The sequence below is a fragment of the Nesoenas mayeri genome, assembly GCF_963082525.1.
Source record: "Nesoenas mayeri genome assembly, chromosome: 17".
Classification (NCBI taxonomy): Eukaryota; Metazoa; Chordata; class Aves; order Columbiformes; family Columbidae; genus Nesoenas; species Nesoenas mayeri.
This window is the reverse complement of record NC_137565.1, coordinates 10266484-10291768: the sequence shown is the minus strand read 5'-3', so window position 1 is coordinate 10291768 and position 25285 is coordinate 10266484. Positions and strand designations below refer to the sequence as shown.

Here is a 25285-nt window from a genome sequence, read left to right as displayed (position 1 = left end):
CTACAAACAACCGCAAACACACACGTGAGAATTAACGGTAAAAATTTTATTAGCGTAACTGCAAGAATTTTAAATGGAAAAAAAAAGAAAGCGGAGTTAGAAGTTTACAAGGGAGAAATATACCAAATAACTGGCGACCCAGCATCCCCAGCCCACGCTGCTGCGAAACACCATCCCCAAGGGCAGCGCTTGCTCCGGGGGGGCCCGAAAGACCGAACCCGCCCCGTTGCAGCTGCCACAGCACCCCCCCAGCACCATCCCCAGCCCTCACCCCCCTCTCTCCCCCCTACCACCCCAGCGCCCCAAAACTGCATCCGAAATCAAATAACAGGCATTTTGGATGTTCAGAGTGGCAGCAGCCACCAGAAGTCGTGATTTGGCAGAGTAGCAGCCCAGCACATCAAAAACCACGTCCAGGACCCGCTCAATGTCTCGCTCAGGTCGGTGTCCCACGACCTCCATGGAGCACTAACAGAGCCGAGCTCCCCCTGGGGCACCCGCAGCACCCAGGGGGCTCCAGCGTCACTTAAGCCTCAACTCGCAGTGAGGTAGGTTAAAGACTCCCCGGACAGGGAAACTGAGGCACAGGACTACACAGTCTGCAGGGGTCACACAACCAGAAGCATCTTCTCACTCATCTCCAGCATTCCCGACATGTGCTGCAGCTTTTGTCCTCTTAGCTGGGCTGAAAGTTGAACTTTTCAGCAACATCAAACACGCGTGACCTAGGAATGTCCGTTTTAAGTCAAATCGATTCCAAAGGTGAAAAGATGCCTTAGAGGTTTTTCTTGCCTCGCAAACTCCCCGGGAGCCACACTCAGCCCAGCTGACGCGGCTCTAGTGCTTCCACAGCTCCCTCCGGTTTCACAACCGCAAACTGAGGTTCATTTGTACGGGGAAACCGGTGACAGAGTTCTGGTGACCCGAGCAGGGCGGCGAAGCACCGTGGCAAGGTTAGGCGGGACAGTAACCCGCAGGTCCCAGCCTAACGTCAGGCTGGTTTCTGACACAGCTGCCCCCGGGCCCTAAAGCCCCTGCTGAGCTGAAAAGCAGACCCAGACGTCGATATTGCTGCAGCGCTCTAGAGAAGGGATTCCCAACACCCGGGCTGCCTCGCTGTGACCACAGAACGCCATCGGGTGTTTCAACATCGTACTTCACCTTCCACAGCACACTCCAGAGACCTAAAAATGCTTTAGTGAACGTTAACTAAGCCTCACAATAACCTCACAAATCCAGGCTAAATTGCCCCCATTTTACACATGGGGAAACTGAGGCACGGTAAGGTTTTAGTGACTGGCCCAAAGTTACACAGCTAGTCAGGAGCAGAGTCTTTCTCTCCCAATTTCCTCTCCTTAGTCACAAGACACGAGCAAAGCATCTCCTTCCCCAGCGAGCCCTGCTCTGCTTTCAGGTGCTGAAGAGGAGAAACCGAGGGCTCTTCCCCCCCACAGCATCGTATCAAGACTCACTATAACATCCTGGAAGCTGCACTTTGGGAGAATGGCAGGTGACTCAAATACAGCAGTTTACAGGTTACAATAAAAACCAAACAACACACCTTTGGGTGACCCAGAGGAGGGGGAAAAAACAACAAAAAAAAAGCTATTCACAGTTCACCTGCCTGTGCTAAGGAAAAAAAAGTCACATTCCCTCCCCCGTAGATTCCAGCCCCTCCCGACCCGCAATAAAAAGAAAATACTGAATGCTAGTTAGGCTTAATAAAGCGTTGAGGTTACAGATGCAGTAAACCAGCGCAACTGGCGTACTGCCGGGAACAGCACGGCTTGATATAAAAGTTGCTTTCTTAAAATCACTTCAAAACCAATTTCTGTGTAAGAGGATTAAAAGTAAATTAGATATTAATTCAAAATCAGTGTAGAAATCTACAGTTCTTATCAAAGACAGGATACAGTATTCACTTTGATAGTAAAACTCCAAGTGTGTCACACACACCTGACCCAAGGGACTTGTTATACCAGTAACAGTCAATATAAAAGGTTATTGCTCTAGCATCTCTCAGTAGAACGTGTTTAACGAGAGCACAGAAAAAGGAAATACCCAGGGGCTGACAGGTGTCATTAACAAAGAGAGGAAGAAGAAAGGATGCAGAGTTTGGATCTATTTTTTTTTTTCCTGGCTTCTTAAACCCCTGCGCTTGTGACAGTTTCAGGGCAGATGAGCACACAGGTCACACTCGCTCAGGACAGGGGTGATGAACGAGGCTGTGCCCAAACCTCCCTGCACCTGCTTTTAGAGAAGGGCTGGACCCTCCTGGTGTCTCCCGGGAGCAGACGCCGGGTGCTGACAGGGGTGCCTGGCACAGATCGCCCCCCCAGGAGCGCCCGTCAGTGCTGAGGGACAGCCAGGGCTCACTGCACCTCCTGCCCAGGGCGGTGAGGAAAGGCAGGGAGTAACAAACTAGGGAAAAAAATAAACACACCCCACACAGTAACATCTTGATTCCTCTTTAAAAGAAAAAAAATTAAGTGGTATCATCTCCTTACAGTGTAATGGAACTGGAGAGACCCTTGCAGGGTCCCGCTGCCTGCGCTGACGCTCTGATCTAAGTCACACACACCCTGTGGCTCTGGTGACCTGAGCCAGGGTGGCACCGAGGTCACCGGGTGCCCTCACTGTGCTGCTGCTCAGAGGGCAGGCAGGCAGGCAAAAGCCTGAGAAAGAGGTGTCAGAGCAGAGGGCTGTGTTGTCTGCAAGTGTCACGGTGTGCTCTGAGAGCTGCAAAACCTGCTGGCAAAGAGTCCTTCTGCCAGGAGGGGCTGGGTAAAACCTCCCTGCCGCGGCCCCCCAGCTAGACTCAGCTGTCGGTCACACACACAGACACACACACACCGCAACGAGGGGACTCGGTCTCTCTCTACTGAGACACAGCAAGGGCATTTCCAGTTTAATGGTCCGTGTCATCTCTGGATCTACTGCCTCTCCGCAGCAGCAGAAAGCGCTCCCACCCCGCTCCCGCCCATCCTCCTCCCCTGCCTGGTAAGGTTCCTAAATCGCAGTAACGTTCAGAGAGACAGAACTGCCAAGGGGGTGGCAGAAAGATGCTTAGCGCCCATCTATGATGCCCCTAACAGAAGAGCTTGAGGAAGCAGTTCTGGCAGTAAGGCTTGTCGTTCTGTTCTTTGAAGGTTCCTTTGTTGAGCTGCTTGAGGCAGAAGGCACAGACAAAGTGTTCGGGGTGAAATTTCTTGCCCATAGCAGTGATGCAGCGTCCCGTGATCGGCTTCTGGCACCCAGAGCAGAGCGAGCCGCGGCGCTCGTGGTAATGCACCTCGCAGTAGGGCTGCCCGTCGTGCTCAAAGAAGCTGCCGTTGATGAATGGCGTGAAACATTCCTGCAGGAGGATAAAGCAGAAGGGGATGGGTTGTATCACAAGCTGGAGCTGCGGGCAGTTCCACGAGCCTCCTCTCTGCGCCGTGGCACAACCTGGCTGTGCTCTGAGCAGGGGAACTGCTGCCTTTCAGCACTGCCCTGTTATCCAAAAAGCCAAATTCTGTCCATCAAGAAGCGTTTCCAAGGAAAGGCTGACGGATAGATACAAGCCACAAGCAAGGGAATTAACGATGCCCCTTCCCCCAGTTGGTTTCACTTCTACAAAAAAAATACAACAGATGAGTTACCATGTGTGCCCAGTCCAGAGAAAGGAGAACACTCCTTCCCCTGAGATGGGAAACACTGCAGCACCTTTCCCTTGGTTTTTTTCTTTTCCTTTTTCCTCTAATCTCACTCCAGCTTTCCCAGAACACCAGGCAGGAGCAGGGACCAACATAACCTTTCATACTTTCACACAGAAGAATTCGGATGAACATGAGGCTGATTCTGGCTGAGAAAATGAGGCACAATTAATCTCCACAAGTGATCTCTCCGGAACAGCTGGCATTACACAGGTTCGCTCTCTGCAGGATTGTCCATCCTGAAACGTCTCCACCAGGTACACACACGGCTACATGGAAAAACTGTCCTACAGCTAATGACTTTGAACAGAGGAGAAGGGGATACACCAACTGTGTCCTTATTAGTGGCCAGAGCTCCTAACGCCCCTCAGTGTCACACAGCTCCACACTGGGCACTTCAGAATCTGCAACACAAGCACCCACCTTCCCCGCAAGACTGGGAGGACCCTCCTCCTTGTACGAGTGCAAAACTGAGGCAGCAGGGTGTGTGGGACAGCTGAGGATATGGCCAAATTAATGCAACATATCAGCAGCAAAGCCCAGAGAAGCCAGATTTCCAGAATCTTGGTTTTGCTCAGGCCCAACACTATCCTCTTCTCCAGGGAGGACACACCACGCAGAGCTGGACCCCGACAGGAGCCCAGCAAACAGCGTGCAGAGCCACAGACAGCTAAAAACTCACAACACTGCAAAGAACACAGTTTGCCTGCAGCAAGTCCAAGACTTTTCTAACGCTGACAATCAGTTCAAGAAACAGTCTGCTCCCACAGTTAATGGGACAGCTGAAAAGTCTGCTCTGCTTTAGCAAAAACAGGAACACAATCCCATCTCATGCCCTGGAAGACATCACTGCTGCCCCCGCTAATACTCACACTATGGCCGCAGGGGAAAAGAAAGCAGAACCACTGGAGAGGAGTCTCAGTCTCTGCACAAAAGGCACAGCCCTCTCCAGCCCCGCACAGCCAGGACTGGCATCTCTGGGCTCCGCTCCCCGCACACCACTGCAGGAGCCACTGACGGTCCCAACAGCACGGTGACAGTGACAGTCTGCTCTGAGCATCGCACCAGGAAACAGCAGCTTGTGGTTCTGCTGCTTGTTCTGGTCTCTGCCTTTCTTTCCCATTCTGGGAAACACTGGCTGATTTTGCTTATCTCTTGGGGCCTGTAAGAGTTAATATTTGCAATGCTCTCTGAAAAAGTGCCAAGCATTTAATCTGCAGTATTCCTGTTTATTATGCCTGTTGTAAGGAGACTGCCACTATTTCACTGACTTGCATGTTTGTCTGAACAAGGTCAGTCTCATTAGTTTACATTGTCGGATGGAGCATGGGAGGAAGATCCTCAAAATCTGATTGCTGAGGCAAGTGCTTAGAGAGAAGATTAGCTTATAATTATTTAAAGGTCACAGAAAATGTCTCTCTTTATCTGTGAGCTGCTGCAGAAGCCCATAACTGCAGCTGGGAACAGAAAGAGCAAAGCAGCCAGAATGTTTAATGTAAACAGGCAGAGGAACAAGAAGGTGTTTGGTTGCTGACATGTTTTTATCTCGTGGGGCTGGCTGCCCTTCACTACCCCAGAGATGCCTTTTCCCCATAAGGGACCGGATGCCTGTGGGGTAGAAACGAGAGGGGTCATATGGCAGCCACAAAGGACCTTGGGTTTCTTACCCGACAGACAAAGCACTCAGGGTGCCACAGGGTGTTCAAGGCAGAAATGTAGTTTTCCAGGATAGCCCGGGCACAGCCTCCACACTTGGGAGCAAACATGTCGAAGTAGTCCTTGCGGCAGTAGGCTTTGCCGTCCTTCTCGTGAAATCCTGCCATGGGAGAAGAGAGACAAAGAGCATCAGCTCCTGATCTTTACCTACGATCAGGCACGTTCTGCAGGGTAACCAGGGTGGGTAGGATCAGCCTTCCCTCTGCTAACACACAGACACAGCAGGCAGCTGCTCCTCGTTCTGCTGCCCTTCCTGCCCCACGCACACACACTCTTCCTCTCCGGGGAGAAAGGAAGATTCCTGCCACATCCTCCCCCCATAAGCAGCTGTATCCCTTGGAATTTCCATCTTCAGCAGTTCCCTGTCACCCCTCAGGCTGCACCCGACAGCAGCTCTGCCCTACACACTTGTCTGCAGTTCAGGGAGAAGGCTGCATAAACCAGCAATACCTTCGGGTCCGAAGAAAGCTCCACACTGGGCACAGAAAAAGTGTTCAGGGTGCCATGTCCTGTCCAAAGCCGTCACCACTTTCTGTTCAGAAGAAAACACAAAGTGGAAGTCATGTAAATGCTGGTTTCAGCTTGGAGGTGAGTAAGGGGGCGTTGGATGGGGAGAAGAACACACTAAAGCTGGTGCTGACAAGAGCACGTGTTAAAACAAACTGTCCTTTAGAGAGCTGAGTCAATTCTCCCCGTCTCTGACTCGTTCAGGCTTTCCCCACTGTACACTGTTGGGTTTTTTTTACTCTAAAAGGACCTTACACAATGCTTCCTCCCTTACACAGGGCCCCTTCCAGCTCTCAGGAGTAGCTCTGGTGCCTGTTACTACAGGCTACCCACAGACAAACCTGAGGAATCATTACTGGAATGATAGAGCAACGTGAGGTTCTGAAGGAACTTCAGTGAAGGTAAGAGGGACTGTCCCCTCTCACTGGTGTAAGAATTTGGGCCAAGTTGTTTCCCTTTCAGAGTCAAGGCAAAGGAAGCCAACAGTAGGACAAGGGGTAATGGGTTCAAACTGGAACACAAGAGGTTCCACTCAAATTTGAGAAGAAATTTCTTCCCGGTGAGGGTGGCAGAACACTGGCCCAGGCTGCCCAGGGGGTTGTGGAGTCTCCTTCTCTGGAGACATTCAAACCCGCCTGGACACCTCCCTGTGTAACCTCATCTGGGTGTTCCTGCTCCATGGGGGGATTGCACTGGATGAGCTTTCAACGTCCCTTCCAATCCCTAATATTCTGTCATTCTGTGAAACATAGAAGTCCCCAAACAAAATCTTCCATCCAGGACCCACGGGTGGAGTTTTTAACAGCCAGGCCTGCAGCAGCTTGCCAGTGCCACTAATCCCCCCCAGGAACTCACATCAAGGATTGGCCCGTTACAGTAGTAGCAGCGAGGGGAGAAGAGGTTGTGATAGTCCTTCTCGCAGTAAGGCTGGCCATCCCGCTCGAAGAAGTTCCGTGATCCGATCTCCTCCTGGCAGTGGGTGCAGACGAAGTGCTCAGGGTGCCAGGTTTTCCCCATGGCTGTAACTACCTGTTGGGAAGACAAATTATGAAGGACAACTCTACCTCTCTCTCCCCTAGACCACATGACAAGATACCAGCTGGAGGTCAGCGAGAATGACAAGTTCTACTACTTAAGTGAGCCCTGGACTGGGGTAGCATGAAAACTGAATTACCTATCATCTCAGGAGAGGGCAGTCCCTCAGGGGCAGGGTAGAGGTCACTGGAGGAGCTTACAGCGTACCTAGCCAGTGGATAAATAGAGTACTTCAGTTTCTCCAGCATCTCCAGTCTCTTCAGCCTCACGAAACAGCCCTCCCCTTTACTCCCAGCTGCAGCCCAAGATTCAGCAACGAGCCAGCACCTTCAACTCACCTGCCCAGCAATCGGCTTCTTGCAGGCTCCACAGACACCTTTGGCAACTGTAGCTACACCCAGTTTGTTCAGGTCAGACTGGAGACTTCCCAGCATGGTGTCCAGCTGACTGCCAGGTTTGGAGGCTGTGGACGGAGGGGAGCCGCTCCCAGCTTTCCCCTGTGCCATGAACTGCAGGGAAGAGAAAACAAAGACTTAAGGCGAGTGCTGCTGCGCTTGAAAGAGAAATGTCTGCTGCCAGTGGCTGCTCTGGAGAGACGAGCAGGGGATTGCCAGGAGACAGCTACACTCTCTGCAGAAGCCGGCGAGAGCCTGGATCAACTACACACACACATATTCTGCTCATGCAGACACACATGGAGACCCTGGGATGTATAACAGCAGAGCTATAAACTGGGATTTGATTTTCCTTCACTGCACCTACAGAAGTCACCAGCAGATGCCAAGTACAGTGCTCTCAGCCTCTGCCAAAAAGTCTCCCTTTACCTCACCAGTTCTGACAAAGCAGAGATGCCATCCAGAGGGACCCTTCCCCTTGACCTCTCGCTAACTCTATGCTGTTGCGCTCTCTCAGTTGTCACTCTCTCCTCTCTGACAGAGATCCCTCTCCTCTTCCTCACCTTCCTCTTGGCCAGAATATCTTCTCCCTTCCCCTCCCTTTGCACCACTAGCTTTTTGCCAAGTCTCCTTTGCCCCCATCAGGCGGCTCTCATCCCACAAGTGGGAGCAGGAAGGAAATGACTCCCGCTGTTTACCTATGGAGAGGGCAGCGCATCCACAGCCGAGCCCCGGCAGCCAGCACTGCCAGGGAACGCTGCCGCGTCTGCCGCTGGGAACGCACGGGGCAGAGGGGAAAGGGACCAGCGTGCTTCTCTCAGAGGCCGTTTCTGACACTCACAGTGCCCGTGGAAAGGCTTCCCAGAAGAGGGGGAAGCTTTATGTAGGTGCATGACTTAAAAGCAAAGTATACATTCTCTTTGGCCACAAAAGGCCCCTTTGCAGGTAAACTGCAGTAATGAAATAATACAGATTATTTTAGCTGACTTTGCACTCAAATAGCTACTATCAGGTTTAGAGACGCAAAGAAGTCCCACCCTGAGATACTGGTTTGGAGCATAATTTCTCTTATCAAGAGGACAGATTGAAAAGACTCAAAACGCACACCTGTGAACACAGCACAGCCAGGGGAGCGGGGACGGGTCGAGGTGCCGCGCAGCCCTGGCAGACCCTGCCCTTCCAGCCCCAGGAGAAGCTCTGTTCCCCGTCCTGCCGCTGGTCACACTTGTAATCAACTGGTTTACTCAATGACAAACCCCAGTTTCTGCTTGTCTGTATTAAAAAACCCCTCATGCTATACACAATTTTAGCTGTTTTACACACTCAGCAGCCTTGCTTTGCATGCAGCATGACTCCCAACGGAGCCTAACGCGCAGCTTTTCTCCTCCCAGCCATCCTCATCACATCCCCTTGTCCTGAGCCCAAAACAAAGCCTCCAGCACGCAGCAGTGACTTGCTACCAACCAGTTACAGTGAATGTCTCCAAAGCAAACCACTGCAAGGAGACTTGTCACAGGACAGCAACAACAGGCCTTTAGAAACAGCCAGGGCAGAGTCCCAGGACAAAGCCAGGGCCTCCCACACCAAACAGCGGGAGGAAAAGGGCTGGACCATGTCAAGAGAATCATATCCTCCCTCACTCTAACCAGGGGCTTGTGGCCACCAGGCAGGGCAGGCACACATGCCACACACAGACAAGTGACAAATACCATCTGGAGAGAAAACAGATGAGATGAACTCAACGTGTAGCAACAGAGCACGTCAGCCTTGCCTGCAGGGGCCACACGCTCCTGCAAACCACAGCTGACCTCGGAGCAGGGACAGCCGCCTGCCAACACTGCAACTTCTGCATGGTGAGCCAGCCCCGACAGCTCACAGCTGAGTCCTCCCCTGAAAGAGGTTTGTTTCCACCTCCCGCACACAGCACCTGCTGTTTACAGCAGACACCCAGCACAGCATCCACATAAACTGGTCATGCAAAGGCCTTTTGAACTCCTGCCCTTCACCCACAAGATCAGCCATCACTCCAGTTCACTCAGGAGCTCTGTGAGCAGCAAACCAGGCGCTACACGACAGCATCAACATCAACGGCACTGGGAGCTCTGGGAGCAGATCCCAGCAGCGAGTGCAGCACACTCAAGGAGCAGAAAAGCACATCATGCTGAGGAAACAGAAAGGAGGCCCTGCCTTCTCGGGGGGGCCCGGGGGCGCAGGAGCAGTCAGCACATTGGCACCGCAGACATGGGGAGGAGCAGAGGTCACCTGGAAAGTATAACAGTGCAAGATGCAGAGGTGTTCTCTTGCTCACTGCTTGAGAGCTGCCTGTACACATAACATTGCACACCACTGCAGCTCATATACACTGAGAATTCCAACTATCCCGGAGCTACAGCCCTTCCCTGACAGGAGATGCAGAACACAGCTCTTGATCATATCTCCTCCTCTCCAGAATTCACTTGCACTGTGGATCCCCGTCTAAACAGGCAAACAGGACGGACTGCTGATTTGCTCCTTCCAATACTGAGATTTTGCCATCTTTTACTCCCTCCACTCCAAGAGAGATTGTGTCGGGGGAGCTGCAGCCCACGTTTCAGAGCTACCTTCATCTCGGAGGGAAATCACATCCCTGCTGCACAAAGTGACCGTCAGGAACCACGCACGCGTCGTCAGGTTATTGCACAGACACATATTGTGCAGTGCTAGACAGACACAGGTGGCATTGCTGATGTCACTTCTCCTATCCAGCAGCTCACTACCAGCTTTTACCTGAACATTGTAGCTATTGAACTATCAAGTTGGGAGCATTTGTTGGACTGGAAAACACTACTGGAAAAAAAAACACAAACCATAAGAGAGAAGACAGCCTGCACCTGTGGGAACAAAGTGCCATCCTCAGTCTGACAGCCAACAGAAACAACTGTCTTGGTGCCAGGGGTCCAGGTCTGGGGAGAACAGGAGTGCCTAGGATCTTCAGAAGGAGGGGTGCCCACCACAGAAAGCTCATGATAATCATCATCAGAAGTTTCCCACTGGAACAGAGGCTGGGGAGCCAAGCTGAAGGAAGAGGAGGAGACCAGACTAGGAGCTGGGGTAGATGGCACATGGGAAGGCTGAGGTGGGAGCGGGAGGAGAGGTGCAGAGCCAGAGATGCGAGCGGGAGCAGCGTTAGCAGAGACTGGCTTTGGAGCTTCTTTGGGAGGCTGGAGCAGGGGAGAGGCTGGAACAGAGACCGTCCTCCTCGGGGGTATCGGGGATTCTGGAGGAAAAACCACCTAGAAAGACAGGGAGGAAGAAGAAAGGTGAATAAATGTAAAGAGGAACCAACAAGCGCTTCCTGCAACAGGAAGGCAGGTTGTTGCCAGTATGTTTATTTAAGAGGAAAAAGCAGCAAGAGAGAGAAGGGAATTAGAAAATGTGCTGCTTTGAGCAGCTCAGGGAAGAGCATCATCTCATACCCAGAACTTCCTGCACAGGGACAGTACTGGGGAAAACAAAGCACGCATCTGCAACAGGCTTCCCAGTGTGGCTTTAAACATCATCCCACGTGGACATTTGCTGTGTGATAGCAGCAGATTGGCCAAACAGAAACCATCACCAGCACCCTCAGATCCCATTCCAATTCTTAAACATCAAGACTAGGACCCACGTGCTGGTTCCCTTTTCATGCCAGACAAGGCTGAGTAGAAATGTTCATTCTCCATTTCGTGTTGCTTAGGACACTTGGAAAATCTGCACCTCCACGCAATGCTATCTGGACAGAGGGACATGCTGGAGCGTTCCAGCACACGTCCCTGCTTTCTACCTTCTCTACTTGCTGTCCACCATTCTGCTCTTCCCCCTGGGGCCTGGCAGTGATGATGACCCCCTCTGTCAGCCAGTCGTCCTGGCTCTGCCACTCCTCCTGCTCCTGCTGAGCGATGCCCAGTCTGTCCTGCAGCTCTTCAATCAAGCGATCTTGGGAGTCAGTCTTGTGAAATATGGCAGGACCTAGTTTACGCCTTGGAGAGAGGTCACGATACATTGGATGCACGTTTGCAGTCTCTTTTGTCCTCTTGATTAAAGATTTAATCTAAATGACAAAGGTAATAGTATCAGCAGAGAAGAGCAATGTCAGAGCAAGCCCCAAGATGCAACAGCACAAACTCAAGCCATTAGTGACAACCGTGAGCAGGAAGAGTGATGACATTTATTCCACAATGCCAAAATTCCTCTTGGCACAGCCCAGAACAGTGACTCAGTGCAAGGAAAAACCCTGTAAGGATAATCACAGCGGCCAAAAATAACTATCTAGAAAAGGGAAAGATTAACCAGCTGGAAGCCAAGATAGGAGCTGCAGCACAACCACTCCGCTGAGCACTACAGAAACCTCAGCATCACAAGGACACAGAGCAGCCTCTCTGCGTTTGCCCTTTACAGGCAGAAGACTCTTGGTCAGAGATGTCTGGTGCACAAAGTGTACTCTGGTGCTGGAACACTCACAGCTCCAGCAATGAGACCTAAAAAGGCGAGCAGAGCAGAGGAGCTGCCATCCCAAGTCAGAAACATCCTCCACTGGCATAAACAGCCCTTTGAACTTTTCAAAAGCCTCCACGGACTGAGGCTTATCCCGCTTAGGAAATAAAAAGTCCATTTCACAGGGAAGCCCCTACAAACTGCCATGTTCCGTGCTGCTGACTGACATGCAGAAGTAGTCATAAGATAAAGCAGAGGATTTCAAACCTCCATGACATGCAGCTGTCGGTCACATTGCTCAGAGCCGCGTGCTGTTAGCGTGGGTGAGCCCAGGCACGTTCACACCGCACACAGAATGTTAGAGCGCTGTCAGAACATTCCCAGCTACGACTCGTCCTACTCCTACATTCACTCAGTGCCTGCCTGGCCTGACGCAGAAATCCTCTCAATGGGTGGTTTGGAGACGCACGGCGGATCCCATTCAGCTTTCCCAATGTTTTCAGGAGATTCTGGAGCAACTGCAGAGCTTCTGAACTGCTCCTTTTCCTGGTCTCCTCTGGTTTTGTTCCTGTTCACTGTACCTGCCTTCCTAGGAGTTCTGTCTCTGCCCTGCCTCTCCTTGCCCAGATCAGGACACCCATCTACCTTGGCTTCATGCGCCGCTTTGGCCTTCAGCTCCTGTCCTTGCTCCACTACAAAACCCAACGGGTTTTTAGTGTCTGGGAAGACATCCCACCGATCCAGGGCCACAACAGAAGGCTCACACACAGGACTCAGAACGCTGTCGTTCTCCGGGTGCACCTCTGGCACATGTGCAGACAGGTCCAGGGCCCACAGCTCCTCTAAAGCTGCTTCCACATCTCTGCTCTGGGAAGAACGGGCTGAACCGTCCCTGAACGCTCCCTGCTGATCCAGCTCCTTAGGTATCTGCCCCTTCCCTTGACCATTTAAAGTGCTTGAAATTGGCACACTTGAGATTTTGGGGTCAGTTCTCTGCTGCTTCTTCTCAGTCTCTTTTGCCAAATGGTTCTCTAGGCTTTGTGCCTCCACATGAGCAGATCTACACAGGAGCTCCACACGGGAAGCCGGCACAGCCTGCAAAACGTTTCTAGAAGGGTCAGGCTTTCTGCTGAGCCGAACCGAGCTGGCAGAGGTCAGCTGCTCCCCATGGGTGGCAGAACCAGAAGAGACCCGTGGTGGGGGCACAGGGACGGTTTGTGGCAAACAGGACATACGTGGGGCAGCCGTTGGCACTGCCGTGTCCTCACTGTGACTTGCAGGAGGGTGTCTGGGATGGGACAGCACTGTTAAACTAGGAGGAGTGTTGCTGGAGTCTGCATTTGCTGAACTGGGAACCGGTTCTAGAGAGGGTTCAGAAATCAGAGACATAGTGGAACTAGTCTGCAATAAGGAGACAGAAGGAATAAGGAGAGAAAAAGATAAAGGCATAGGTAAGGAGAAGAAAAAAAAAGAAAAGAATTAAGCATTACAGCAATCATGACCTCCAAATAAAGACCCATGTTGATCCAAAGCGAAGAGTATGGAAGAAAATGAGATATCAAAGAGCAGAACCAGTATGACATTGTGCTGATCTTCACGTGAGATTACAAGAGATGAAGTTCTACAGCCATTGAGATCCTTTTCCTATGCCTCCCTCCTGTGCAGCTCCTGTGCTCACCTGCAGCTGTGATGGGGACACGCAGCAGCTGCTGGGAAATGCAGGAATGTCTAGACCCTGAGTAAAGGTCACGTTAACTTACTCAGAGTCAGACACGTAAATTTTACATTTCAGAGCTAAAAAAAAAAGCAATCAATGAATAGAACAAAGCATGACATTTTCTTCTTGATACACTAATAAAATGCTCCAGTTGGCTGAGTACATGGCAATGAAAACAAAGCTGCGGGGCATTCACAGTGAGAGCAGATGACATGGGCTTTGTTCTATTCGCATCACTAATCTCACCTTGGACGTGACATGCACTGAGTCTATACGAGTCTGTCAGTCACTCCATGCTCTTGTAAGCATTGCTTAGGTGGCTGGATTTGCCTCTTCCCCTTAGGCCAAACGCTTCACATTTCAATTGTAATAAAATCAGTATTAATTTTAATTCAAAATACACTCTAACAAGAGCAACTGATAAAGAGTCCATGGTTCTCCTTCACTTTGAGTCATTTAAAACAAAAGATCACGGGTTCTCCTTTCCCCATTTTCAGTGGTTCCTGGCTGAGCTCTACGGCAACAAACTGGCATTATTGCTTTTTCTTAAAAAGGGAAAATTACAACAGTGGCTTGGGCAAGTTCAGACGGCAGGTCAACCTAGAACCAACGCTGAGCTTTAAAACTCCCAGTTTTAAAGTGTATCCACAAAGGATTTCCAAATCCAAGAGCTATTAATATAAAGACCTGCTCTGATTCTTGTTCGTGTTTTCCATAGAAGCCCTGAGAAGCTGGATGCTCATGCTCTGAGGCAGCAGAGCATCTAACCTCCTAAGCTCATGCATGGTATCTCAGTCTTTACTTAGCTTTCTGGGATAATTATCAGGAATAAAAGGATAAAATTCACCAGAATATACACAAAATCTGCCAGAAGATGGAAGAGACATATACTTGGTATATGGTAGGGGACCCCGAATGGTCAGGAGCTGGTACACACACCTTTGTGAAGTGCCAACAGTGCTACAGGGGGACCACTGAAAGAAAAGTGCAATAGGGATCACAATTCACTACAGGTCGCTCCTCCCCGCGAGCAGCACAGTAACACCCCGTCACAACAGAGCAAAAGGACTAAATAAGTACATTCAGTAGTTAAAATGAAGGGATTTCCTAAAATTGCTCTCCCTCTGTATTTTGCCTAAGCTGGGTGTACCTGCATAAGTAACCTGGTTTTACATTGTGGTTCACACTCAGCTTCCAGGCTTCCTAAAATTAACTCAGTCATTTCCAAGGCAAGCCTACCATTTAACTCAAAAGTAAGTATATCCAGCATACTAAAAACATACTAGCTCCAAAATAAGAGCAGCGGTTAAACACTCAACAGTAATAGAACAGTTAAATACAGGCATCTAGCTATGCAGTGAGTAGGTATCGTATTACACAGAAATGGCAGGGGCTGAAAAAACAAGTGCATTAAGTAATCTCAGTGCCTGCTGACTGATGAGCCAGATAACTAAAATCAAATGGGTTCCGTAAGCAAAAAGAATGAGCAACTCATTAAAGCAGGCAAAAGATGATAAAAGGTTAATGTATCAGCCTGTAATAGCACCTTTTACTCTGGGGTATGAGAGGGATGAAACATCAGTGCCTCTGCTCCTCCCATCCCCACCTACTGCAACTTCCAGTTGTATCAACTACCAACCCCAACTAGTTACACACCAAACTTACTACTTCTGTCCTATTCCTTGCAGCCACACACAGCTCTGGCACTCAAACAACAGCCTTTCATCTTTCACCTTTACAAAGACTCCACTTCTCTCCCATCCTGGCACTGGTACAGACCAGAAATCCATTTTTACAGAGAAGCTGACACCACTCACTAGTTGGCACAGAGGAGGTAAAAACCAAACAAGGATTAAAGGGAAAATGAAGCAACCCAGAGTATAGGAAAAAGGAAAGTAACTATTAAAAACAGCCAATGACAATATTAACAAAAGGAAAATGATCACAGAAACCATGTTCTTTGTGCTTCAGGAAGAACATTTATACATGGATGAGTTCAATGCCTCACAAAAATGCTAATGCTGTGTTTATAAAGCCCAAATCTTGAAGTCTTGCTGCATATCAGTTTGCTCAACCAGAAACTAAGCCAGGAAGGCAGGCAGGCAGGCCAGCAGGCAATATTACAGAATGCAGCTCATCCCCATCATGTAGGTTTTACTGAAGCTGCACAAAGATTCTTAGGCCTTTTGCCCAAACTGCAAAGTAATTTGGACACCCACACTTATGGGAATGTCCCCTCCTTGAACCTCACAAGGAAAACCTGTGCTGGGCGAGGTCATTCCCAGCTGCCAGGAGCTCACCTGGGAGCAAAGGCTGGTGGCAGCAACCACACCCCGAGCTTGTTTTATCAGCCCTGATAAAAGCAGCAGCGACATAAGGCCGTAGCAGCCAGCTGCACACACGGGGAAGGAGCAGAGTGTGCCAGCGGTGCAGGGGGCTCTCCAGCTCCACAAGAGCACAGTTTCTCAACCAGATCGAACAGACATTTGTGGATAAACTGCACTCCACCCTAGAACCCAATACGAAGAAAAAATGGCCACAATAGTGTGTCAATATTTGCAACTGACTGAATACACACTGCAGGAAGTCTGGAGAAAACAGTGAGTAACTCCCAGATTCTCAGCAAATGAGTCTGCCAGAAACAGCAGGCTGAATTCAGTTCCGGCAATGGCAAGCGCAGTCCGTCCGAGCAGGCGTGTGTGCTGCTGGGGTCCCAGCTCACACACGTGGTCAGAACCCCAGGTGCTGTGAAGACCCTCATGAAACCATCAGCACACACCGAAAGTGCTCACGTGAATGGTGGCACAGAGAGAACAAACAGCAAAGCTGTCACTGAATGTCCTGTGCACCGCTCCACACAAAACCCCTCAGCTTGGGCTGCTCCACCTAAAGTTGTGGTAGGAGGAGAGGGGAGCTCAGCACAAATAGGTAACAAAAAGCACCAGCAGAATCTTCCACATGAGGAAAAAACAGCAAGTTAGGGACTCTCTTAGGATTAGAAAGCAGACTTGTGTATGGAGGAAAGGCAAACCCAACAATGAGGACAAAGAGAACATATTAGATATCTTTCTCCACCTCTCTCAGAACAAAATCAAGTAGATAATTCAGTAAGGCTACAAGCAAACCAGTTGAAAGTAGAAGGTAAGAAGAGAAAATATTTTTCATTTTGCTGTGACTATGAGTAAATGAGGTCTCATTAAAATAAGTTCCACAGTTAATCACCTACTGGAATAGTAATAACATAACTATGTGAATAAAGAACAAGTTACCCAGGGACATATATCAAGCGCTTCACTTATCAAGATGACCATGGGCAAGTTAATCCTGAGCTTATGCTATTATGTGATTTTTATGTGCTACTCATGACTGAAGTAGCAGTTCTTTTCCAATACAACAGTTTGATTTCCAAATGACATTCTGCAAAGTATTTGCCATCCTCTGCCCCCACAAGAAGCTCAGACTTTAATCCCATTTTGAGGCAAATAAGAGATGTTTTAAGATGGAAACCTTTGAAGTCTCCAACTGTCCAATGCAAAAGCTCTAGTGCTAAAAGATCCTCCCTGGGGAAAACACATCAGGGTAAAAATACAATCCAAAGAGGAGGGTCATCCCACAGAGCAGAAGAGCTTGGCCTGTGTCAGTGAGCACACTCGTGTCTCATGCTCCCCTACTTCTTGTTAAGTTGCAGCACAGCAAAATAATTCACTCTGTACTGAGCTCATTATCTTTGGCAAACAAACTGCAGAACCAAAGGAAAAACAGACCCCAGAACTGCCTTACCCTGCCAATGATGAGAATTTATAGCAGCATTCAGCACAAATACCACCATAGGCAGTTTCTCAGAGCAGGTTTGAGAGGTAGGGAGGGCATTCTGGAGACCAAACAAGGTCAGCAGACGTGGCTAATAGGCAAGAGAATGTGGGGGTGGGGAGGCACAAGATGAAGCATTAAGTTGTCATGACAGGGCACCTTGAAGTCGGAGAGAGATGCCATCAGCTCATCCAGTTCTCGTGTAGCTGAAGAAGCAGATATACGGGTCTGCTGCTGACTGGCGGTGACCCGCTGGGGGCTGCTCACCTCCCCTTGGCTCACAGTGATTGCAGGGCTGACAAGGAACAGCAGAAAACAAAAAGGAGGGGGGAAGCAAAAAAAAACAAACAAAGAGTGTATTTAAGCCTGGGAACGCACTCCTAGACTGAAAGTCCCACTGCCCCTCCACACAAGCACAGCACGATGCGTTTCAGCAGCACTGCCCACCCTGGCCAGCCCTCCCCAAGGTCCAGCTTCCACAACACACCCAGACCCTGTTTTTCTGCTGAGTCTTAAAGGAGTGTGTACAGACACACACACACTCCCCTTCCATTAAGGAACGGACAACCACCAAACATTCATTTTGTCAGACGGTGGGTATTTGTGATCAGCTATAAATCTGAGTTTGAGCAACCCACCTCTGATAAGATGCTTCTGTATTTTTTTCATCCAGTAGATAAAAGATCACCAGCATTTTCATGCATTTGCTTCATCTCCAGCCCTTTAGACAAAGCCCATCTTCTGTCTGTCACCCTCCTGCAGCACCCGTCCCTACACTACACTGCTCCCCCGACAGCCTGTCCTACCCCACCCAAAGCAGCAACCCCCAAAACAGAACTCACACTGGACTCGGCACAGAGCTCTCCAGCTCATCCAGCAGGCTCTCCACACTGGGACGCACGTCTTCAATCCCACGGGCACCATTTCGCTTTGGCTTTTCTTTTGTAGGGGGTGCAGCCTTCCCTCCCACAGAGCTGCTGCTCTCTGGGACAACATAGTGAGGTCCGGTCACGCCAGGCAGTGAGGGGCTTCTGCTGGCTTCATCTTGAGAATGGAGGAGCAGAAAAGAGTTGTTAAGATCCCTAAGCCCATACACACCTGTCAATCACAGTCAAAAGCAACAAACTTCCTAGAAACCTTGTGAAACATCCTTTGGGGTATTCAGAACTTAACAGCGCAAGCGCCTGAGCAACCTAGTTTAACTTTGAAATGTAAGTTAGGGCCAATCTTGAAGCTGGACATGCTTTGAGCAGGGTGCTGCACCACAGAGCTCAAGAGATCCCATCTGTGCTAAATGAGACTTTCACCAGGGGCTGGAAGGGTCTCCCTCAGTGAGGATGTTGGAAGCAAAAAGTAGGCTACTGTTCTGAGAATCAATCTATCCACTCTTACCAAATGCCTCGCTGCTCCTTACCTGCTGGGAAGCCGCTGGCGGGATTATGTTGAACAGCATTGAGCTCCAGAAGAAGTCTGTCCAGTTCCGAGAGGTTGCTGCCCAGAGAGGAGCTGGTCATTGTGGGAGATGGTTCTGCAGACTTCTGCTTGTTCGGGAAACTAAAGATATAAGGGAAGCGTGAAACTTCTGCATCGAGATACGGCAGGAGGATGGAGGGAAACTTGCATCGGGTTCACAAAGTTTACACATGTACTGTATTCTTTTCAAGCTGATGCTTTTAGCTCTGCTGGAAAGATGATGTGTGCTTTGTGAAGTGACTACAATGCAGCCACACCTCCAGCTGTCAGTTACAAAGAAGAAGTATTGATGGACAGGACCTCATATTTTAGGACGCTGTGCTGCACACCCCTGTAGCAAAGAGTTAACTGTCTGCAGATCCAAGACACACAGAACAGCAGCAGAACCATTAGCTTGCGTTCGGGAAAATGACTTGTTTCTGCTGACATCACATATACACAGCAAAAGCCTCTCCCCTGAACTAAGGGAGTGCAGGGCCAGCACGGACAAGGAGGCAAAGTACAAACCTCAAGCTATCAACAAAAATCGAAAGCAGCAGGTTACGTGGGAGCCTCTTGCAGCACTCAAGGTCTCTTTTCAAGTCCTCAAACCTTTCATTTGGGAAACTCTAATCAATTTATTAAAAAGTAATTTGAAACATTTTCTACTGCGTTAAATACACAAGTCCTGAAGGAAGTGTAGCTGTGCACAAGTGTGTATAAAACACTAGTTGTAATTATTGCTTATCCTATAGGGGTGAGCCCATTTACACACACAACTGCAAATTGTTTCAAAGCAAAACTCAGCACCAATGCAGTGGTTTTTATCATAATTACACTATAAGAGTCTTCCCATTTTCAATGGCAGGGAGATTATTTTCTCCTAGTTTTACAAACACAGAAACAACTTCTAATGCTCTAGACGTTCTTATTTTATCGAAAAGGTACTTTCCAAATCCAAAATGGGAACCTCTGTCTTGCACACACTACCATGTTATGCTCAGAGTTAATACGTAACAGACTTTAGGACTCTGACACCTCCAACATCAGCGACAATTATGAAATTCCATAAGGGCAGTTATCTTTCTCTTCACACTGGAAAAAAAAAATGCACACATGCAATGTGAGGAGGGCACATCTCATCCTGACCCAAGCACACAATTCACACCAGAACCAAGCCATGCCAGATCCTTGTAGAGAAGGATCTATGGCTGTAATTATCTCCATTTTGTACTAATTGCATGCAACCATCTGAAAAAACTGTGATTATTGCCTCCATTGGGCCATCTCTGGACACGCCTGTCTCTACCCAGAGTTAGTTTTGGTTGAAAACAGCTCTCTGCTCAGCAGAAAGAGCTGGGCACAGTTAGAACACACCAGAGAAACTCCAGTCTCCTGGAAAAAGGTACCCAGACAGAGGGCACTGCACAGGGACAGAGACAAAGGTCCAACAGCCTCTTCCTCACCCATTCCCCCACTTCAGCAGAAAGGTCTGTCCTACCGCACAGGCTGCTCCTCTGATCTCAGAGTAAGACGAGCTGCCTTTGCCAGAATAAACAAGTTATCCAGCATCTACTGAGATTAAAGTTTTAAATTCTAACTTACTTGAAAATTCAAGTCATTGCGCATCCTGCTAGGCCACAGGTAACTGCACTGCCTGCGATAACTGACCCTAAGGTCACCCACTTCTCCTAAACAACTTTTGGGTCGCTTAACAGAGGGATGGATTTGTCACTTTTCTCTGCATCAAATCCTTCACAACAGAATCCAGACCCTGTTCTGTCTGAGGGATCCTTAACCCCTTCTGCAGCTGAGCAAACCAAAGGGTCAGGTCAATGTTTGAAATGAGTATGGACGTTACAGCGGCCTCTTACAAAAGAGATGATCAGAACCAACACAGGGCAACATAACATACACAGGGAGCACAGTGAGGCACGGCAGGCTCAGGCTGGGAGTGAGGCTTATCTCTTAAAAGGGACAAGGTACCTGTAGACGTGTTCCTCTTCACTGGCACGGGGAGAAGGAGAGCTGAGCCCGTCTCTGGAAGCAGAGGCACTGGAGCTTTTGGCACTAGAGCTGTATATGGGAGACTGGGACTGGGGCTGTGGAAATGAGATTTGCGTTGGGAACAGAGAACACAAAACGAACAGGTCCACTACTGCACTGCAACCCCACACGTGGACTGAACAGAACAAATCCCAGAACAAGAAAAAAAAATCTGCTATATAGCTGAGCCAGCCTCTATCAGATGAGCTATACTAGAAACAGCTGTTCTCCACTTGCTTCAGATTTGCCTATGAGTCGCAGATTTGTGCTGGAAACCCCCAGCCTGCTTTCCGCAGCCTACAAGACAGATGACCAACACTAATCTCATCACACTACCATTTTGTTGCAACAATGATGATGGGTTTCAACCTTCTCTTTTGCCATTTGCTCCAACCAGTTAGTTGTATTAAAACCCCACACCTCCCCCCATTTCCCCACTCTGTTCACAGCCAAACTCATCCTCACATGTTGCTGTTCCCTCCCCTCGTTCACTTCCTCGAGAGATACTGCACCAACAAAACAAGCATGTGCCCTCCCCATCCGCAAATGTTCACTTACTTGCTGGTGGACGTATCTGGATACGTTGGGTTGCCACTGATCTATGGGGTCAATCACAGTGCCGTTCAGGGCTTCATTGGAAGGTGGCGGGGGCACAGGAGGTGGCACCGCAATCTCTTGGTACGTGTGGTTTCCAGTTGGATAGGAGTAAGGCGTTTCTTCTGTTAGAAACACTGGCCGTTTGGAAATATGTGAGGTGGTGGATTCCAGGTCTGCCAGTAAAGCGTCTGCAGGAATGAGGGGAAAAAAATAATGATTAAAAAAGGTTAAATCCTGAACTACAGAGGTTTTTTTCTTTTGTCTCATTCAGGAGATCTGTATCAGAAGATCTTTGGGAAGATTTTTCATCTGGGGCGATCTACTAAATGCCCTGAAAAACATTATTGCAGCCCAGGACTGAATGGATTAATCAAACTTCTAATGTAAAGAAAACACCAAGAGTTAAGAAAGCAGCCAGAACAACTGTCAGACTCAGATTTTTGTCATAACTGGAAAAAACAGGGAGCAACATCAGGGACCTGTAATCTCCCTGCACCCCGCAGAAGAGCAACCCAGGAGAAACCTGCCCAGAGACATTGACACAGAGTAATTACAGGCCCCACATCATCACAGAGTCATTTATTGTGGCCGCCGGCACCAGTTTCTGCCGGAAACAAGGTGTTGGGAGGGGTTTTGTCCAGAGTCTAAGGTAGTGGAAGAAGCACGAAACTCTCAAATTAGTCCATTGGCACAGCGGGTGTATGTGCTTCAGTTTTCCTAATAAAAATACATCACACAAACAGTTAAGTGGTTTCCAGAGACTGCCAGGTGAACGTCAGTTCTTCTCCTGGAAACAATTCTCAACTTGCTGGGTGGAGACTGCTCACAAATTCCTGAAGAGAAGAAAAACTTCCACCAGCTAGAAACACCATCGCCGATGCCAGGCAGAGGAACCCACGTCTCACAGTCAGCGCTTCTCCGAACTCTCAGAGCAGGAGAAACGCTGTCTCTCAGAGATGGGCACAAGGAGGCATTCCCACCTTCCTGGATTTCCCCCTGCCCATTCCCAAGTCAGGGCTCCTCTGCGGTGACTCACAGGGAAATCCCAACTCAATGGGCTTTCTGTGCCATGCACCCACCCTGCGGAGCCCACTGCAGTCCCCGGCGGGGGAAACTCCGGGGAGTAGCTGCAGGGCTGTGCTGTGCTCACCTTCTAAAGAAAGCCTCGCTGGCCGGGTGCCCGGCTCCCCACCAAGCTCTACGCACACCTCGTTGAGGCTATAGGAGAGGAGCTGGACTGCCAGGGACATCAGCGCTCTCCATTATAAAAGCTTCGGGACATACCTGTCAGGTCCCTTCAGAGATGTGGAATTCAGCCAGACACCAGGGACACAACTTTGGCAGAATTAGAAGAGGAGGCTCTCAAAAAACCCCTTCGATCTCCCTCCATGCAGACCCAACTGTCTCTGGGTGGTCTCACATAGTAGCATTTGCCTTTCTCCTCCCATGCACAGCAGGTACTTGATACTCAAGTTTGGGGTGCGAAGGCTCAGCCTGTGCGTAGACATCCTGCAGCCTCCTCCAACAGCATAACGAGGAGCCAAAGCTCCCAGGTGGCACCAGAATAGCAACTGAGCAACTCCTAATGGCTGCGGAGCGCATGTGAGGGCACCTGCCAGCTCCAGGCCGCTTCCTGAGCACCGCAGACCACACCAGCCAAGGCACTTAGCAACCCTCCAAGAAAATGTATTGAAGGGTCAAATGGAGGACAGTATTATTGTATTACAAGATGAGGAAGGTGCTGCTTTTATATTCATCATCTTCTACAAATCAAAATATCACCAAAAAAAAAAAAAAGGCAGTCCTGCCCTCAGAGATCAGAACACAGCCATTAGCAAATTAAATACTGTGTTAAACTAACTCTATACACCTTTCGTGTAGCCAAGATGCTCCAAATCATTTAAGCCACAGGCTGCTTCTTAAAGGGGCCAAAACACCCCAGAAGCAGTTTCAGTGAAGGCATACAAGCTTTCTGCAGTTAGGGGAAAACTAACTTAACCTTCTTTTTAAGCAAAAGAACAGCTGGTGGATTCCAAAGTGAAAAAGGCACATACCTCAAGGGAACCGCTGCAGTGCTGCAGTTCTCCAGCCAGGCAGGTCCTGTGGCTGGAAGTCTGTGCACACAACCTCCAAGAAGTGCTGTCCCAGAAGGTGTGGTTTTTGCTTCTCCCCACCAATGACAAAGGCAAATCCAACTCCACCAGGAAGTGAAAACCCCAGGAGGGTGCTGGGCTCCTCCAGCCCTGCAGAGGGGACCCAAGCCCTTCATCCACCCTCAGCCCTCAGCCCTCACTGCGGGACAGGCAGATGTAACCACCTCGCCACAAAACCCTCCTCCTGGGTCAGCACTCTGCTGAATGAACCATCACACAGAAATCCACCGCTTTTTACTGACAGCACAGAAGTGAGCTTGGCTACATTTGCTGGTTTACTCTTACACGTCTGCAGAAGAGGGGTCTGGAAATGCCAGGAGCACTCTGCCCCCAGGTTGTGAAGGAGTTAAGGAGAAGACATTACTGTTTAATGATTAACTTCCCCCATACCCTCCCCCTTCCTGACTTGAGCAAACAAGGCAGAGCTGAGGAACAGGAAGCGGAGGGAGGAGAAAAGGCCGGAGAGGAATCACTCGGTTACTCAAACTGCACTCCAACTTTACACCGCGCAGCGCAGCAGCTGCAGGAAGACATCCCTTCCCGGCAGGACACAGAATGGAGCAAACCAGGGGCAGGACAGGCCCTCACACGCCACTTCACAGCTGCAAAGGGCTTGCTCACCCAATGTTCTGCAAACCTATAGTCACCATTCCTCACGCCGCCGTCACTCCCTCCAAGGTCACTGCCATGACGGAGCAATGATCTTTCCTGTTCACGTCCGTCCCCACTGCTGCTTCCAGCCACACAAACTGGTCTTCCATGCAATCCCATCAGCAAACAGTTTCCCCAAGTTTTGTGGGACTAGGGATTTGCAGCCATTCAAAGGGTCCAACAACAGGCCCCAGATAGCACCTCATCCCACGATGTTCCAAAGCACTGTGCGTTCATTTAGGAGCTATGTAACTTTTTAACACTACCAGAAGACAACGTGAGATAAGAGATGTGGGAGAAGAAGGGACATTTATTAATGGAGGAAAGATGCATCCCTCTTTTTCTTTTGCAAAAGGGACCAGAGAGCTCTAACCTGATGAACTGTAAGAAGGATGCTGTGTCTTGGGCAGCGCTTCACATTACAGCGCACTCACTACAGTGACCACTCCTTGAACAGAAATATTAAATACTTAAATAGAAATACTAAAGGTTTGATTGATTGATTGATTGGGCAATGAAGTGTTCCTTCCCAAGGGGACTCCTGCGGGACAGTGCTGCAGGAGGTGTAAACCCTATAAATCCACAAGTGAGCCCATCCCAGCGTGGAGGACGCGGTGGGCTGGATCATCCCAAGGCTCTGCCGCAGCCCAGCTCACACAGCCACCCGCCATCAGAGGGCACCACGACATCCCTACATGGGCAGAGATGAAACCCCACAGCAGTGGCTAACTTGGCAGTGACTTCACATCGCTGCTCACCCCGCTGAGGGGGGAACCCGTCCCTATTTTGGGCACACAGAAACTTCCTGCAGATCTTTGCGCCAGCACACACTGCAGCATCGCAGGCGCTATTGGCCAGTCCTTGGGAAACAGCCACCCACACTGACCGCACCACAGTGTCACTGCTGCCCCAGACGCTCCCTAAAACACTGCAGACACAGCTCCAGGAGGCAGACTTTCCCAAGCTTAAAAGACCAGAGATTGATTTCTCTCTAAAGGACAGATTTAACCATTTTGTAGCAATGAAGTAAAGTAGACATGGTCATGCTACATCCCCAAA

At 49.6% G+C, this 25285-nt stretch overlaps 1 protein-coding gene across 1 annotated transcript; it reads right to left on the bottom strand.

The window, feature by feature from the left end:
- Positions 1-3088: 3088 nt before the first annotated feature.
- Positions 3089-22672, bottom strand: PXN (paxillin; the record flags this gene model as incomplete). Its single annotated transcript, XM_080354987.1, has 12 exons — positions 3089-3355; positions 5363-5511; positions 5862-5943; positions 6774-6947; positions 7292-7462; positions 10525-10620; positions 17487-17622; positions 18170-18371; positions 18742-18881; positions 20766-20881; positions 21384-21610; positions 22573-22672. The coding sequence occupies 12 exons, from the start codon at positions 22670-22672 to the stop codon at positions 3089-3091; spliced, it is 1860 nt and encodes a 619-aa protein (XP_080211113.1).
- Between the last annotated feature and the right edge of the window lie 2613 nt (positions 22673-25285).